General features: G+C 49.3%; 2 protein-coding genes across 2 annotated transcripts; both read left to right on the forward strand.

Moving 5' to 3' along the window:
• Positions 1-355: 355 nt before the first annotated feature.
• Positions 356-7,665, forward strand: ZNF467 (zinc finger protein 467). The gene is given in 7 exon segments (XM_087947932.1): positions 356-602; positions 2,017-2,129; positions 2,232-2,315; positions 3,750-3,863; positions 4,997-5,557; positions 5,560-5,747; positions 5,750-7,665. Coding segments are annotated over 6 exon segments (2,085 nt in total). The 5' UTR covers positions 356-602; positions 2,017-2,104; the 3' UTR covers positions 6,863-7,665.
• Positions 7,666-9,128: 1,463 nt separating this feature from the next.
• Positions 9,129-12,778, forward strand: LRRC61 (leucine rich repeat containing 61). Its single transcript, XM_087947938.1, has 2 exons — positions 9,129-9,278; positions 11,617-12,778. The coding sequence occupies exon 2, from the start codon at positions 11,728-11,730 to the stop codon at positions 12,517-12,519; it is 792 nt and encodes a 263-aa protein (XP_087804064.1). The 5' UTR covers positions 9,129-9,278; positions 11,617-11,727; the 3' UTR covers positions 12,520-12,778.
• Positions 12,779-14,371: the final 1,593 nt, after the last annotated feature.

Consider the following 14,371-nt stretch of genomic DNA (forward strand, 5'->3'; position numbering starts at 1 on the left):
AGAAAGAAAGAAAGAAAGAAAGAGGAAGGAAGGAAGAAAGAAGACAGAAAGAAGGAAGGAAAGAAAGAAAGAAAGACAGAGACAGACAGACAGACAGACAGACAGAAAGAAAGAAAGAAAGAAAGAAAGAAAGAAAGAAAGAAAGAAAGAAAGAAGACAGAAAGAAGGAAAGACAGAAAGACAGAGACAGAAAGAAAGAAAGAAAAAGACAGAAAGAAGGAAAGAAAGAAAGAGGGAGGGAGGGGGCTCCTTTGCTCTCCCTTTTTGGGGGGCGATGGCACCCAGCTGGGGCAGAGGGCGGGGGTGCCGGGCTGGAGATTTGGGGCGGGGCCTCCTTTCTCCCTCCTCCTCCTCCTCCTCCCCTTCCTTTCTCCTCCCCTCCCTAGCCCCGCCTCCTCCGGCCCCCGCGCGCGGCCTTCTGGGCGCTGTAGTCCGGCGGCCTTGTCTTTGGCGCCCCAGCCCAGCCGTTTCCGGGAAGCGGGCCCCAGCCGGCGGGTGGCGGGGGTCGAGGGGCTCTTCCCGGCCCGGCGGGGTCGCCACTCCGCCCTCCTCCTGCCCTCCCCGAGACCCTCGGGGGCTCCTTTCGGGGGCCCCTTTGCAGGGTAAGGCTGGGGGGGTCGCCCTTGCGGGAGGGGGAGCGCCGAGGAGGGGGGGCAACCGAGACCCCCCTCGGGCCCCACCCAGGCCGATCCTCCCCCACCCAAAAGAAGGAAGGTGGGGGGAGGGAAGAAAGGAGCTCCGCCCTCCAAGGTCCGGTCCAAACCCGGGTCCCGGGACGGGAGACCACCAGGAGATCCCGGACCCGGCTTTCCTGAGGGGGCTCCTCCCTGGGTGGGAGGGGGTTTCGGGAGGCTCCGGGGAGGGGGCGTCCTCTCCTGCGCCCGCGGGCCTTGGTGTGGAGGGGGCTTTGATAGGGCTGGGGGGAGGGAGGAGGAGTGGGGAGGGGGCTCTGTTGGGGTGAGGGAAAGAAGGGGAGGGGTCTCTGTTAGGGGTGGAGGAGGAGTGGGGAGGGGTCTATTTGGGCTGGGATTGGGGAGGGGGCCCTATTGGGTGGGGGGAAGAAGTGGGAGGGGGAGCTTTGATATGGCTGGAGAGGGGGTTCTATAAGGGCTGGGGGCAGAGTGGGAAGGGGTCTTTATTTGGGCTGGGGGGCACCAAGGTGGGGAGGGGTCTCTATAGGCCTGGGAGGGAGAGCTTCCTTCCTTCCTTCCCCTCACCACCTCCCTTTTGCCTTTTTCTTCCTTTTTCCTCCCTTTTCCCTTTCTTTCCTTCTCTCTTTCCTTCCTTTTTCTTCTCACAGCCTGCCTTCTTTTTCCTTTCTTCATTTTTTTCTTCCTTTCTCCTTCCCTTTCCATCCTTTCTTTCGGCCTAGCTCCTTCCTTTCTTCTCTGTCTTCCTTTTCCCTGTCTTTTCCTCTTCTCGCCCTCCCTCCTTCCTTCCCACCTTCCTTCCTTCACTCACAGTCTGCCTGCCTTCTTTTTCCCTTTCTCGTTTTTCTTCCTTCTTTTTCCTTTCCATTTCACTTTCTTTCCTTCCTTTTTCTCCCTCCCCCTCCCTCCCTTTTTCCTTTCTCATTTTTGTTCATTCTTCCTTTCTTTCCCATCCTTTCTTTTCCTGCTATCTCCCTCCTTCCCTCGCTCCCTCCCTTTTTCCTTTCTCATTTTTCTTCATTCTTCCTTTCTTTCCCATCCTTTCTTTTCCTGCTATCTCCTCGCTCCCCTCCCTTTTTCCTTTCTCATTTTTGTTCATTCTTCCTTTCTTTCCCATCCTTTCTTTTCCTGCTATCTCCCTCCCTCCCTCCCTTCCTTGGTAGTCTGGCCACTCCACCAGGACAAGGGTAGGAGCACGGCCGATCACCCTGCCCTAAATCGGGGGTCTCCATCTCTGCCCTCTGGTATCACCCAATGTCGGTTGGTTGTATGGAGAGCACAAATAGGCTGTCTTGGGCAGGGAAGTGGGACGGATCGATAGGGTACATCCCGAATCCTAATTTTGCCTCGGCCTCGTTTCTTCCAGGTGCCAGCGCAGCACGAGGACCTCTCTCTCCGTTTGGCTCCTGGGCACTGGTGTGGCTGGACGGTGCGGGACGACACCATGCGCGAGAATGCACGGCACCGCGATCGCTCTGGGTAAGTCGGGAGCTGCTCTCCCCCACCCTAATTTTTCGGGATGGGAGACTGCCCCCCGTCCCCCTTTGTGGCACTGCCCACCGGGGTCTTTCTCCTTTCCAGGCGCCCCATCCGCCAAACCAGAGACGGCCCCACAGGATGGGGGTCTTTTGCCAGACAAGGGGGCAGCGGAGACGCCCGAGACAGGTCGGTCCCGAGATCGAATCCTGGGATGATGGGGGTTGGAGGCTGATGGACAGAAGGCGAGGGGGAGAAAGAGGAGGAAGGGGAGGCTGTGGACCCCAAAAGTTGTTTTATTCTTGTGCGGGCCCAGGTGCCACTCAAGATGGTGGTTAAAGAACGTGATTAGGAACCAGGAGACGGGGAGTTCTAGTTTTGCCTTCAGCACGAAAGCCGGCTGGGTGACTTTGGGTCAATCACCAGGAGACAGGGAGTTCTAGTCCCACCCTAGGCATGAAAGCCAGCTGGGTGACTTTGGGTCAATTTTTTCTTTTATTATTATTTGTTTACTTTATTTTTATTTTTACTATTTTAGTTTCACTTCATTCAGTTTGATTTAATTTAAATTATTATTTTATTCTACTTTGTTTTGTTTTTTTAAAAAATATATTTTTTAAAAAAATATATTTTTTAAAAAAATTATTGGTTTATTAGAATCAGAATAGGTCTCTCTAGTCCAGGCCCCTGTTCAAGCAGGAGATCCTAGACCATTATGTTTATAGTTTATTAAATATGTATTATTTATTTTATTATATTTTATTATATATTTTATTCATAAAAATGTTTATATTTATAAATATATATTTATAAATATATACATATTTATAAATTATATATGTTTACATTTATAAATTACATATATAAATATTTGATTAAATATATATTAAATATATTATTTACACATGTAAACAATATGTATTTACTTTATTATTATTTATTTAATTATTTTAATTATTTTATATTCACTTTCCCCTACATTAAAATATTTCATTTATTTTTCATCATTATTGTTATTTAATTATTTTGTACAGTTGATTTTAATTCATTTTACTTTTCTTTTATTATTTTATTTTCCTTTAATTGAGTTTCCTTTATTTTTTTATTTTACCTGATTTGATTTGTTTTAATTACTTATCATTATTTATGGGTAGTCATTATTTATTTAATTATTGACAAGAATTATTTACTGTCTGAATTATGATTTTAACTTGGATCAGATTAAAAGAATTCAATTTTTAAAATTTTTTATTTCATTTGTTTTCATTTTCCCTCATTATTATTCTATTCGTTTGTTTCAATTTCATGGATTTTCATTTCTTCTTTTTAGTTTTAGTTTATTTGGTTTTCATTTGTTTCGGTTTCATTTAATTCAACAGATGAACTGAATTGGAAGGGACCTTGTAGGTCATCTAGTCCAACCTCCCCAACACACCAAAGCAGGAGAGACCTTACTACACCATTTCTGACAGATGGCAATTTAATGTCTTATTTTATTTCCATTTCATTCTGTTTAATTTCATTGAATGTCTTGATTGTATTTTCTTTGTTTCTTGGCAGTTTATTTTTATTTTATTTTAACAACTCTTATCTTGATTTCGCTTCCCGGGGTGGGGGGGGTAGGATCCGGCCCACCCAGTTTCCAACAGGCCATTAAGGCTGACCAGCAGCTCCAAGATGCAACCGACAGAGCTGGCGGCCCAGAAGATTTGAAGGACCCAGCCAAGAATTGTCCAGGTGAGGTGGCTGTCACACCTGAGAATCCAGGGACTCATACGGTGCTGTAATTTGCTCTGCCGTGCCTATTGTGATGACCCAAAGGGGTGTGGCACAAAGGCCAACACAGTCACTTAATAAGAGCCCCTTTATTAGCTCCAAACTTTGCCCACCCCCCTCCAATGTCCTGGTTACCTTCTGGGCTGGAGAAAAAAAACTCTCCCAGGAAACAGCCTTTGGGCTGCAGAGAATCAAGTCCAAAACATGGTCAACACAAACTGTAACTATAAGTTCAATCAAGGCAAAAGGAGGTAATTAGTCCGGCAGGACAGGAGCAAGAATTCTAGATATGAAGGCACAGCTGTAATTCAACAAGGTTGAGAAGACGCCAGTAACGCAGACAATCAAAGTCAACCCAAGATAAACTCACGTTTGTTCCCAGGAGATGCCGCACTCAGCTTGCATCTCTTTTAAACTCCCCGTCCCATCTGTAGCTACTCAAGGGAATCATGGCCCTTTCCTCCCCCTCCCCGTAGGCCACACAACCCACATCTCTGTTCCTCCCTGCATGCCCTAGGATGAAGAGGGGGTGGGCCTGGGTGTTCCCTCTGAACTGTTTCTCCCTTGTTCTACCTCTCCCCTGCTCTGCCCAGCCAGACTTTGCCCTCCCTCCCCCATTTCCTTCACAGCCAACAAAGCCACATTCCCGCTCCTTGTCAGCCACTCGTCTTCCTCCTCGGGTTCAGACACCGACAGGGGCATGACACCTATCAGCTGGGTTTCAAACAAAGGAAATGTAGGACAGACTAGTGCAGCGGCAAGTGGGCGGGGCCAAGTCATTGCCGGAACAACCGGTTTGTCTGAACCAGCTGAATCCCACCCCTGCTAACCCAACTCTCTGGGGCAAAGATGGCCATTTTCCAAGTTACCGAATGGCAATTTGCGATCACCCTCAATGCCAGGGCTGTAGGTAATCCCTCTTCATTAAGGGCCCTGCGAGGTAGGCCTGGCTAAGCTACAGACTGGCCTAGTGTCCCTCCAGGGCTGACGGGGAAGGAGGCCTTCACCCCAGATTCCCCCCTCATCCCATTTCTAATCTGGTCGGGCTGGGTTCCGTTTGGCGCCTCCTTGACTTTGCACCCCGTTTCCCGCAGGTGACTGGCTTATCCGGACGGTGAAGGTGGAAGCTGAGGATTACACAGAGTGGCCGGCTGGACTGAGCACGGAGGCACTGCTTTCGGGGCTGCCTTTGGCCAGCGCCTGCAAGTCAGAGGGCCGCATCCCGGGACCCAATTACAAGGATGGAGCCGCTGGGCTGGGAGAACTTTCTGGATTGGCTCTGCACCAGTGGCAGATGTTGAGCGAGGACAAGCCGTTGGGCTGCCCGCGCTGCGAACACCCAGCAGCACCACTTGGCGGGAGCCTCGGGGACCCCCGCCCGCGCCCCTTCGCCTGCCTGCAGTGCGGCAAGGCCTTTGGGAAGAAGGCACACCTGACGCGGCATGCCCGCGTCCACACTGGTGAGCGCCCTTTCGCCTGCACCCACTGTGGGCGCCGCTTCTCTCAAAAGATCCATTTGGGCTCCCACGAACGGGTCCACACTGGGGAGCGCCCCTTTCCCTGCGACCGCTGTCCCAAGAGCTTCCGCAAGAAGACCCACTTGGTGCGCCACCAGCTGACCCACACCGGTGAGCGTCCCCATGCCTGTACACTCTGCCCCGCAGTTTCGTCCACCGCCGGCACCTGCTGCGCCACCAGAGGCTGCACGAAGAGGAAGCTGCCCGCGTTGGAGATCCTGCGGAGTTGGGACAAGCCGCCCCCTCGTACGGGAACGGCCTGGAGCTAGGCCTAGTGGGGAACGTCCCCCCGTCTGGAGAGAACCTGGCTGCCTCCATGGTCCTGGGACAAAACTGCCGGGTTCAGGGCGACCGTGCACAAGTCAGTTTCCGTATGGGCCTGGGATGGAGCTGGGGAAGTTTCTCCCTTCCTGTGTGGGGCACATGGAGCCCGATCAGGGACCCTTCCTCTTTAAGGCCGAGCCAGAGCTGGGTGGTGTCCCAGGTGCAGAGAGGGAGGACCGGCCCCTGGGGGAAGCCTTCCTCGATCCCGCAAGTTGTAGAGCCCTCTGTGGGGTACAGACGGTGGAAGGTGCACCGTATTTGGAGCAGGTGGGCAAGACTGAGCCAGAGGAGGACACGGGGGCCAGTCAACCGCCGGAAGAGAAGCCATTCCTGTGCTCGGATTGCGGAAAAGCCTTCGCCTGGCGGAAGAACCTGGCGTCCCACCAGCGGCTCCACGCCGAGGGCGGGCGCCCCTTTTCCTGTGCTGAGTGTGGGCGGGGTTTCAGCGACAAGCGCCATCTGACGGCGCACCTGCGTGGCCACATGGGCCTCCTGCCCTATGCTTGTCCCCATTGCGAGCGTAGCTTTGCGCACCGGGCCGGGCTGGCTGCCCACCAGTGCGGGGGCCACACGGGGCAGCGCCCCTTTGCCTGCAACGAGTGCGGGCGCTGCTTTGCCCACAAGCGCCACCTGCAAAGACACTGGCGCAACCAGCACTCGGCTGAGCGCCCCTACGCCTGCGCGCAGTGCGGACGTGCCTTTAGCACCCGGGCCAGCCTGCTGGCGCACGTCAAGTCCCATGCTGGGCAGCGCCCCTTTGCCTGCCCTCTGTGCGGGCGCGCTTTCAGCCGCAAGTCGCACCTCGCCCGCCACGAGGCCGTGCACACGGGCCTGCGCCCCCACGCCTGCACCCAGTGTCCCCGCCGCTTCAGCTCCAAGACCAACCTGGTGCGCCACCAGGCGGTGCACACTGGCCTGCGCCCGTACATCTGCACCCACTGCGCCCGCAGCTTCAGCCGCAAGACCCATCTCTTGCGCCATGAGCGCACCCACACCAGCACCCCGCTGCCCAGCACCGCCGGTTGGGTTACCGCCCTGCCGCAGAGTTCCCTGCTGCAGCCGATCGAGCAGCGTCCGCCTCTCCTGTTACCCATGGCGCTGGAGTCTCCCTGGCAGTGAGGAACACCCCCTCCCCACACCAAATCCTGCCTGCCTCGTGCCATGGACGTCTCGTACCTTCAGCACCCTTCTTTCTTTCTAATCAGCCATTCGGCTATGGGGCGAAAACCAAAAACCCCACACATCCTGCAAGGGAAAAATGACATTTGCACGTCCTTGTGATTTGCAACTGTGTGGACCGTCAAACGGAGTCCCACCCCCCAACTTGTCCACTTTGTGGACTGGCGTGGCAAGTGGGAGTGGAGGATGGTTCCACGTGAGTGGATGGTGAGCTTCTTTTCCTGCAAGCCGTGGACGCGCACCTCCACTGCTCGTGTCAAGGCATGGAGGCCGCCGCGGCCTGGTTGTGAACGGATTGTGGACCGGTAACGCACCAGGGCCCTGGGGTTGGGGGGGACCCCTGCCGTAGCGCATCAAATGACTTAAATCCCACCTAATCTATTCCGACAGACAGTGTTGGACGGCCCCCCATTCTCCCTACTCCTTTTTAGCTCCAGTTGGGACCGACACAAACCCTGATTCCCTCATAACCGCAGTTGCGAAAGACTCACCATGCTTTGTGAAGGATTGCGATCCAGACACTGACCCAGGAGTCGGGAGAGGGGGAGGAGTGTTTTATGGCCAAACACCCATGATTGGGGTGACTTTGGGTTTTAAATAATAATGGAAACACTTGGTTTTATTTTGTGGGGGGGGAGAAAAATAAGAGTAGACAAATGATTTTAGTAGTGTCATAAAGCAAATATAAAGTATGTTTTGTAATGTTTTTCTTCGATGTAAACAATAAAAAAAATTGAATTCTGCCTGTGGTGGTGGTGGTTGTTTGTTGTTGTCCTTCCTCTTCTCCTCCTCTTCTCCTCCTCTACCTCCTTCCTCTTCTTCTCCCTCCTCCTCTTCCTTTTCCTTCTCCACTTCCTTCATCTTCCTCTTTTCCTTCTCCCTGCCTCCTCTTCTCCCTCCTTCTCCACCTTCTTCTTCCTCTTCTCCCTCCTCCTCTTTTCCCTCTCCTTTCTCTTTCCTCTTCCCCTTCTCCTTTTTCTCCCAGAACGAAACTGAGGTCAGTGAGATGTGTTATGCCTGTGTGTGTGTCATGTTTTTAAAAGTCAAAATATACTGAAATATAAAATATAAAGGAAGAACAGACAAAGGAAGGAATATATTTTACACCATTCTGGAATATTTTCAACCTTTTAGAACACTTTTTTTAAAAAAAAACCACCGGAAAAGCATTCAAATATATCTTCCAAAGCTGGTATGAAAGGCTTGGCTGAAGAAGACGTAGCCACGATTAAGCCACCTTTGGAAGAGGGCCCAACCCGAAGGACTTTGGAAGAGGAACGGCAGGGCCGCGACGGAAGAAGCTACGTTCATTCCCGGGAGGCCCGCCCCGTCTTTACAACCTCCATCGTGAAGCGAACCGCCTCCGTTGTCGGTGCAAGTTTGAGTTGCCCATCGTGAAGCAAATCGGGGCCCCGCGGACTTTGGCTCACCTGGAGCGGGGAGGGAATCCTCCCCCCCCCCGTGTTTCTCCCCCCTTCTCCTCTGCCCCCCCACAAACCTTCCAAACCTACCTGGCTCATTCCCAGCTGAACAGAGTTGGGAGGTCATCTAGTCCAACCTCCCTCCCCCCCCCTACCTCCAGCCCAAAAATATAAAGGGCTCTCCTCCCACCCTCCCTTGAAAGCCCACCAGGAACAGCAAAATTCTAGCTGAGGGAGGAGGGGGAGGGAGAAGAAATGGAGCCTCCTCCTCCTCTTCCTCCTGTTTGTCAAGGATTTTCTCTCCCCCCACCGCCACCCTAGTTCAAACCCTTAAAAATAAGAAATAATATTAAATTAAATAATAAAGTAAAATAAAATATAAAATAAATAAATAAAATAAATATAATATGAAATAAATATAAAATAAAATATAATAAATACATTAAATCATTACATTACACTACATTATATTGCATTGCATTAAATTGCATTGCATTAAATTACATTGCATTGCATTGCATTAAATTGCATTACATTAAATTACATTACATTGCATTAAATTGCATTGCATTAAATTAAATTAATTACATTACATTTTTAACCCCTTTTTACCTGTGTCCTCCCCCCTCCCCCCCAATCCGCAGCTTGGAGTGAGGCCACGCTTCCCATCCTCCCCCTCCGGTGGGGAGGACGGGTAACGCGGCGGACCCAACCGAGGGGGCGGTGGGGGGAGAAGCTCCCTCCCAGGTTGCAGAAAGGCAATCAGGCCTTGCTGGGCAAGCAGCGCTGCTGCGCCTTTAACCTTCCTCCATGTCCCCCCCCACTCGTCCCGTGGCGCGCCCCGTTGCCTTGGCAACCCGGGCGTTTTCTGGGCAGGGCGGGGCCCCAAACCGGAGGGAGGAGGAGGAAGAGGATGGTGGAAGAGGAGCGAGAGGGTAAGGGAGAAAAAGGATGGGGGCGCCTGAAACCCGCCCCTCCCATAAGAGACGCCCAGGAGGGCAGGGAGGATGCTTGAGATGATGCCAAAAATAGGGTTGCCATGGAGACGGCCAGGGAAGAGATGCTGAGGAAGGATGCTGGTGTGTGTTTCCCCACTCCTTTTCTCTCCCCTTTGCACCTGGGGAGGGGGAGGTTTGCCAGTGGGAGGGGGAGATAGGAACTCATCATCCGCCCCCCCCCAATTGGTGGGGTGGGGAGGTGGGGAGAAGCATCCTTGAAGGCCTTCCTTAGCAACCGTCTTTGTTGTCGTGGGGAACGGTTACCGTGGCGCCTGGCAACCCCTTTGGTGGGGAGGGTGGGATGTTTTTTGGGGGTGAGGCTTTTCTCTGCCCTCCCCTTCACCTGCAAGGGGAGAGGGTGGGCTGGGAGCCAAATAACCAGCCCCCAATAAGGCAATATCTCCCCAACCTCCCCACCCCCAAATTCGGGGGCTTAGATAGAGAGCTACCAGGCCGAGCCACCAAGCTTGAGGACTAGCGCCATGGACAGGCCAGGGCTAGTGGGTTTCCCTGAAAAGAGCCTTGAAAAGAGATCCCAATCGGTTTGTTGGGGAGCGAGACTGGATTCCTCCCCCCCAAGAAAAAAAAAGGGATTGGACGGGATTCCTCGAACTCTGGTCTCTTTTTGCAAGCTGAGCCTGGAGATGGGAAGGGGGATATTTGAGGGAGGGGTCGTCCTCTCTGGTCCTTGGTTAAAATTTTATTTTGTTTTGTTTTGTTTTAATTTCATTTTGTTATTTTATTTTATATTTTTATTTATTTTATTATTTTTTATTTTATTTTATTTTATTTTATTATTTTATTTTATTATTTAATAATTTGATTTGATATGATTTTATGATTGTAGGATTGTTTTATGTTATTTCATACTTTATTATATTTTACTTTATATTTTATTCTATTTTATTTCATTTATATTTTAGTATTTTAGGTTTTTAGTTAAGGTTTTAGTTTACTTTATTGTTTGACTTTTATTATTTTTATTTTATTACTTCATTTTATTTTATTTTATTTTAATCTTGTATCCTTTTGTTTGTTTTCATGTTTTATTATATTTTGACTTTACCTTCTATTTTATTTCATTTATATTTTAGTATTCTATTTTAGGTTTTATTTTACTTATTTTGCTTTTTTATTATTTTTATTTTAATATTTCATTTTATTTTATTGCATATTTTATTATATTTGACTACCTTTTATTCTATTTTTTGTTTATATTTTAGTATTTTACTTTGTTTTTATTTAAGTTTTGTTTTATTTTATTTTTTACTTTTTTCTTATTTTTATTTTTTTGTTGCATTTTATTTTATTGCATTTTAATCTTGTATCATTTTTTTATTTCATATTTTATTATATTTGACTTTACCTTTTATTTTATTTTGTTTATATTTTAGTATTTTACTTTATGTTTTTATTTTATGTTTTGGTTTATTTTATTTTTTTACTAATAAAAATAAGAAAAATTTTTATTTTATTATTGCATTTTATTGCACTTTAATCTTGTATCATTTTGTTTTATTTCATATTTTATTATTTTATTCTATTTTATCTTTTATTCTATTTTACTTTACTTTATGCTTTAGTATTTCATATTTTGTTTTATTTTACAATTTTATTATTTTTATTTGCCTTTCTTATTTCATTTCATTATATTATTTTACATGTTATTTTTTATATTTTCTTTGGTATTATTTTATAATTTGATTTTTTATGTTATTTTATATAGTCTATATTTTATTTTATATTTTTATTTGATTCTTTTATATTTTTATTTTATTTTACTTTTTTATTTTGTATTATTTTATTTTCATTTTATTTTCATTTTATTATATTTTATCATTTTATTTTATCTTTTATTATCCTTTGTTATATTTTATTTTATTGTATTATTTTATTTTATTATTATCAAATGTATATGCGGTATCCAAGTTTCTGTTTCTAATGTCCCCTCATCTTTCTGGGACATCCAACTGGCTGACTTTGGGCCAATCACCAGGAGACGGGCAGTTCTAGTCCTGCCTTAGACATTCTGTGTCCATGGGTTCCATGTGATCCCCAAGCAAAGTCAATGGGGAAGGCAGATTCGCTGAACGGCCATGCAGCAAGCTTGAAAAACTTGCCACGATTGTGGCAAGAAAGGTCGTAAAACAGGGCAAAACTCACTGAAGCAATATCACGGCAAAGCATCCGAATTCTGGCCCGGGTTGCCGTCATAAATAGAGGACCATCTGTCCCCCTGACACGGATATCTTTTGCACCTTTCCCTTCCCTGCAGGAGGCATGGTTTAAATCCAAGAGGTTCTTTTGCGGTCGCAAAATGGAGAGTAAGAGAAGCGTAGGTTAAGCAGAACCCAACCTCTTCTGAGACCTGTCCGGCGGAACCGAAATGGACTTCCGGAGCGAGAAAAGCGATGATTTGGACCACAATGGCAAGATCACCGTCCAGCTGCTAAAAAGCCGGACGGGAGAATTCGATCTCGAGTCCATCCTGCTGTTGAAACTAAGAGGTCTGGGGATTTTGGAACTGGGCTGCCTCGGCGAGTGCGCCAGCTTGGAGTGGCTCGACCTGTCGGGCAATGGCCTGACCCACCTGGGCCCCCTCGCCGCGCTCAAAGCCTTGACTGTGCTCAATGTCGCCGCCAACCGTATCTCAAACCTGGAACCGCTGAGTGGCTGTGAGAGCCTGCAGAGTCTCAACGCATCCGGCAACCAGCTGCGTAACCCGCAACAGCTGCAGTGCCTGACCGGGTTGCGGCATTTGGAAAACGTGCGCTTCCACAACGGCCCAGCCCGGCTCAGCAACCCCTTCTGCGCCACCCCTGGCTACCCGGCCGTCCTGGCGGAAATGTTTCCGCGGGTGAAAGTGATTGACGGTGAGCGGGTGTCCGGGCGGGGTAGTGAGCTCTACCAGCTCTGCAAGGATCTGGACTGCTCGCTGCAGCGTTGCAACAACAGTGGCGGTCTCAGCGAGATGGCCAGCCGGGCTCAGCCCTGGGTGGAAGAGGGCTACTGGGAGGTCCAACCAGCCAGGAGAAGCTCCATCATGGAGGAGGCCTACAAGCAGTTCAGTGAGGCTTTGCTGGAGTGCCGGGAGTTGAGCAAGCAGGCTGACCACAGCATCAACCAGGCTGAGCGGGCGCTCGGCGGGCGTCCCGATGCCAACTCATATGTTTTTTGAGGCTGCTGGCTGCCAAGCGTCAGATGCGCTAGTGGAGGGTTCTACGGATGACTGCCGATGGCCAACTCACCATAGCCAACTCACCACAACCAACTTGCCATGGTCAACTCTCTATGGCCAACTAGCCATGGCCAAATCTCCCCAACCAACTCATCACAACCAACTTAACACAACTAACTTGTCAGGACCAACTCGTTATGGCTAACTAACCAAGGTCAACTCTCTGTAGCAAACTAGCCATAGCCAACTCTCTATGGCCAACTCTATGGCCAATGCTCTATGGCCAATTCGCCATGGCCAACTCTTTAGAAAGGTTGCCAAAGGTGGGACGGAACGAAATGGGAAGGCCAAGAATTAAAATCATTTTCAAATTGGTAAATCCTTTGAAAAAACTGTATTGTTGAATTGTTCTGCAGCGAGTTGACCATTGCTGATTGGTCAGAGAGTTGGCCACACCGAATTGGCTACAAGGAGTTGGCCGCGGTGAGTTGTCCCACGCCACTTGGGAAGGGCTGTGGGGAGCTGTCCCACCACATATTGGGAGGAACACTTGCCCCGCCCTTCCCTTCACCCCTCTGCCCGCAACTCATTTTTCCCGAACCCCCCTCAAAAAAGGGAGGAGGACCCTTACCCAACCGTTGGCTCTTCCTCTCGGCTTCCTGTCAGTGTTGGGGGGGGGGACCTGCAAGGACACCTATGCCCCCCCCAAGGGCTGTGGTCACTTCCCAGGTAGGCAGAGGTGGGATTCAGCTGGTAGCATAAATTTTGACCAGTTTCGGAGAACCGGCAAATGCCACCTCTGACTGGCAGCACCCACCCTTTCCCGTCCTACCTTCCATCGATTTTTAGCTCAGCTGAATCATGCGGCAAAGCGGCTCAGCTGAGCTAAAGCCAGTTCACCTGAGGGCGATCTTCAAGTGCTGCACACGCGAAGCGATGAGCGAGTGCAGTGTGCGCGCACGAAGCGACCTTAGAGGACAGTGCATGCACACACAAAGCATGTTGTGCGAGGCTTGCAGAACCAGTAGCATGCAATTTGGAATCCCGCCACCGCAGGCAGGCCTTTGGTTTGGCAGCATGGTGGCCTCCATGTGTGTGTGTGTGGATATGTGGGCCCTGGCGGGCCTGCTCCAAAAGCCCCCTTCCCAATGCTACTTCACAAGGTAACCACAATTCTTTGTTCCGGATTAATCTTGGCTTTCCCCCTTAAGCAAGCATTATGAATCTCAGCCCGGCTAGCACAGCTGCTTCTGCCCTTTTCTTGGGGGTGGGCTGGGCCAGGATGCTCCTCCACCCGCTAGAAATTTCACAACTTTCACATGACAACCCATTAAAAACAAGCAAACAAACTTTGGCACGTTGGCAATTTTTGGTGGGGTGTCCACAAAACAAAAAACAACGGGCCAGAGATTTGCAAACGGGAAACTCCATGTTGCAAGGAGACCTAGTCAGACTTTGCTATCCGAAGTGCATTTGCACAGCCCTCACCTTTCTCCTGGGATGTTCCCACACACCCTCCATGGCCATTGCACCGCTGCATTGCATGTTGTTGGTCTCCCGCCCCCTCGTAGATAGGCCTGGCCCGTTTCCCCAATATTGCGGAGGGTATGTCTTATCCCTTGGTCCAAAGTTGTTTCGAGAGGTTTTTTTTTGTCTTGAAGGGGTTTCGCTTCTCTTCCGAGAAGCTTCTTCCGTTCTAACTAACAGTTCAGTTCTTCAGTCAGAACTTGAAGAAGCTTCTCGGACGAGAAGGGAAACCTCTTCAAGGCAAAAAATACCCAAGCTCTGATTAGATGGTTGGGGAACAGAAGGATTGATAGCTGGTCATTTGCAATGAGAGCCATTGAGGTTA

The sequence above is a fragment of the Notechis scutatus genome, chromosome Z (assembly GCF_049901735.1).
Source record: "Notechis scutatus isolate UNSWTSFEM ecotype Mainland chromosome Z, rNotScu1.2, whole genome shotgun sequence".
NCBI classification, from domain to species: domain Eukaryota; kingdom Metazoa; phylum Chordata; class Lepidosauria; order Squamata; family Elapidae; genus Notechis; species Notechis scutatus.

What these genes read in the sequence shown, in the direction of transcription:
- LRRC61 (XM_087947938.1), top strand. Translation starts at nt 11,728, where the DNA reads ATGGACTTCCGGAGCGAGAAAAGCGATGATTTGGACCACAATGGCAAG.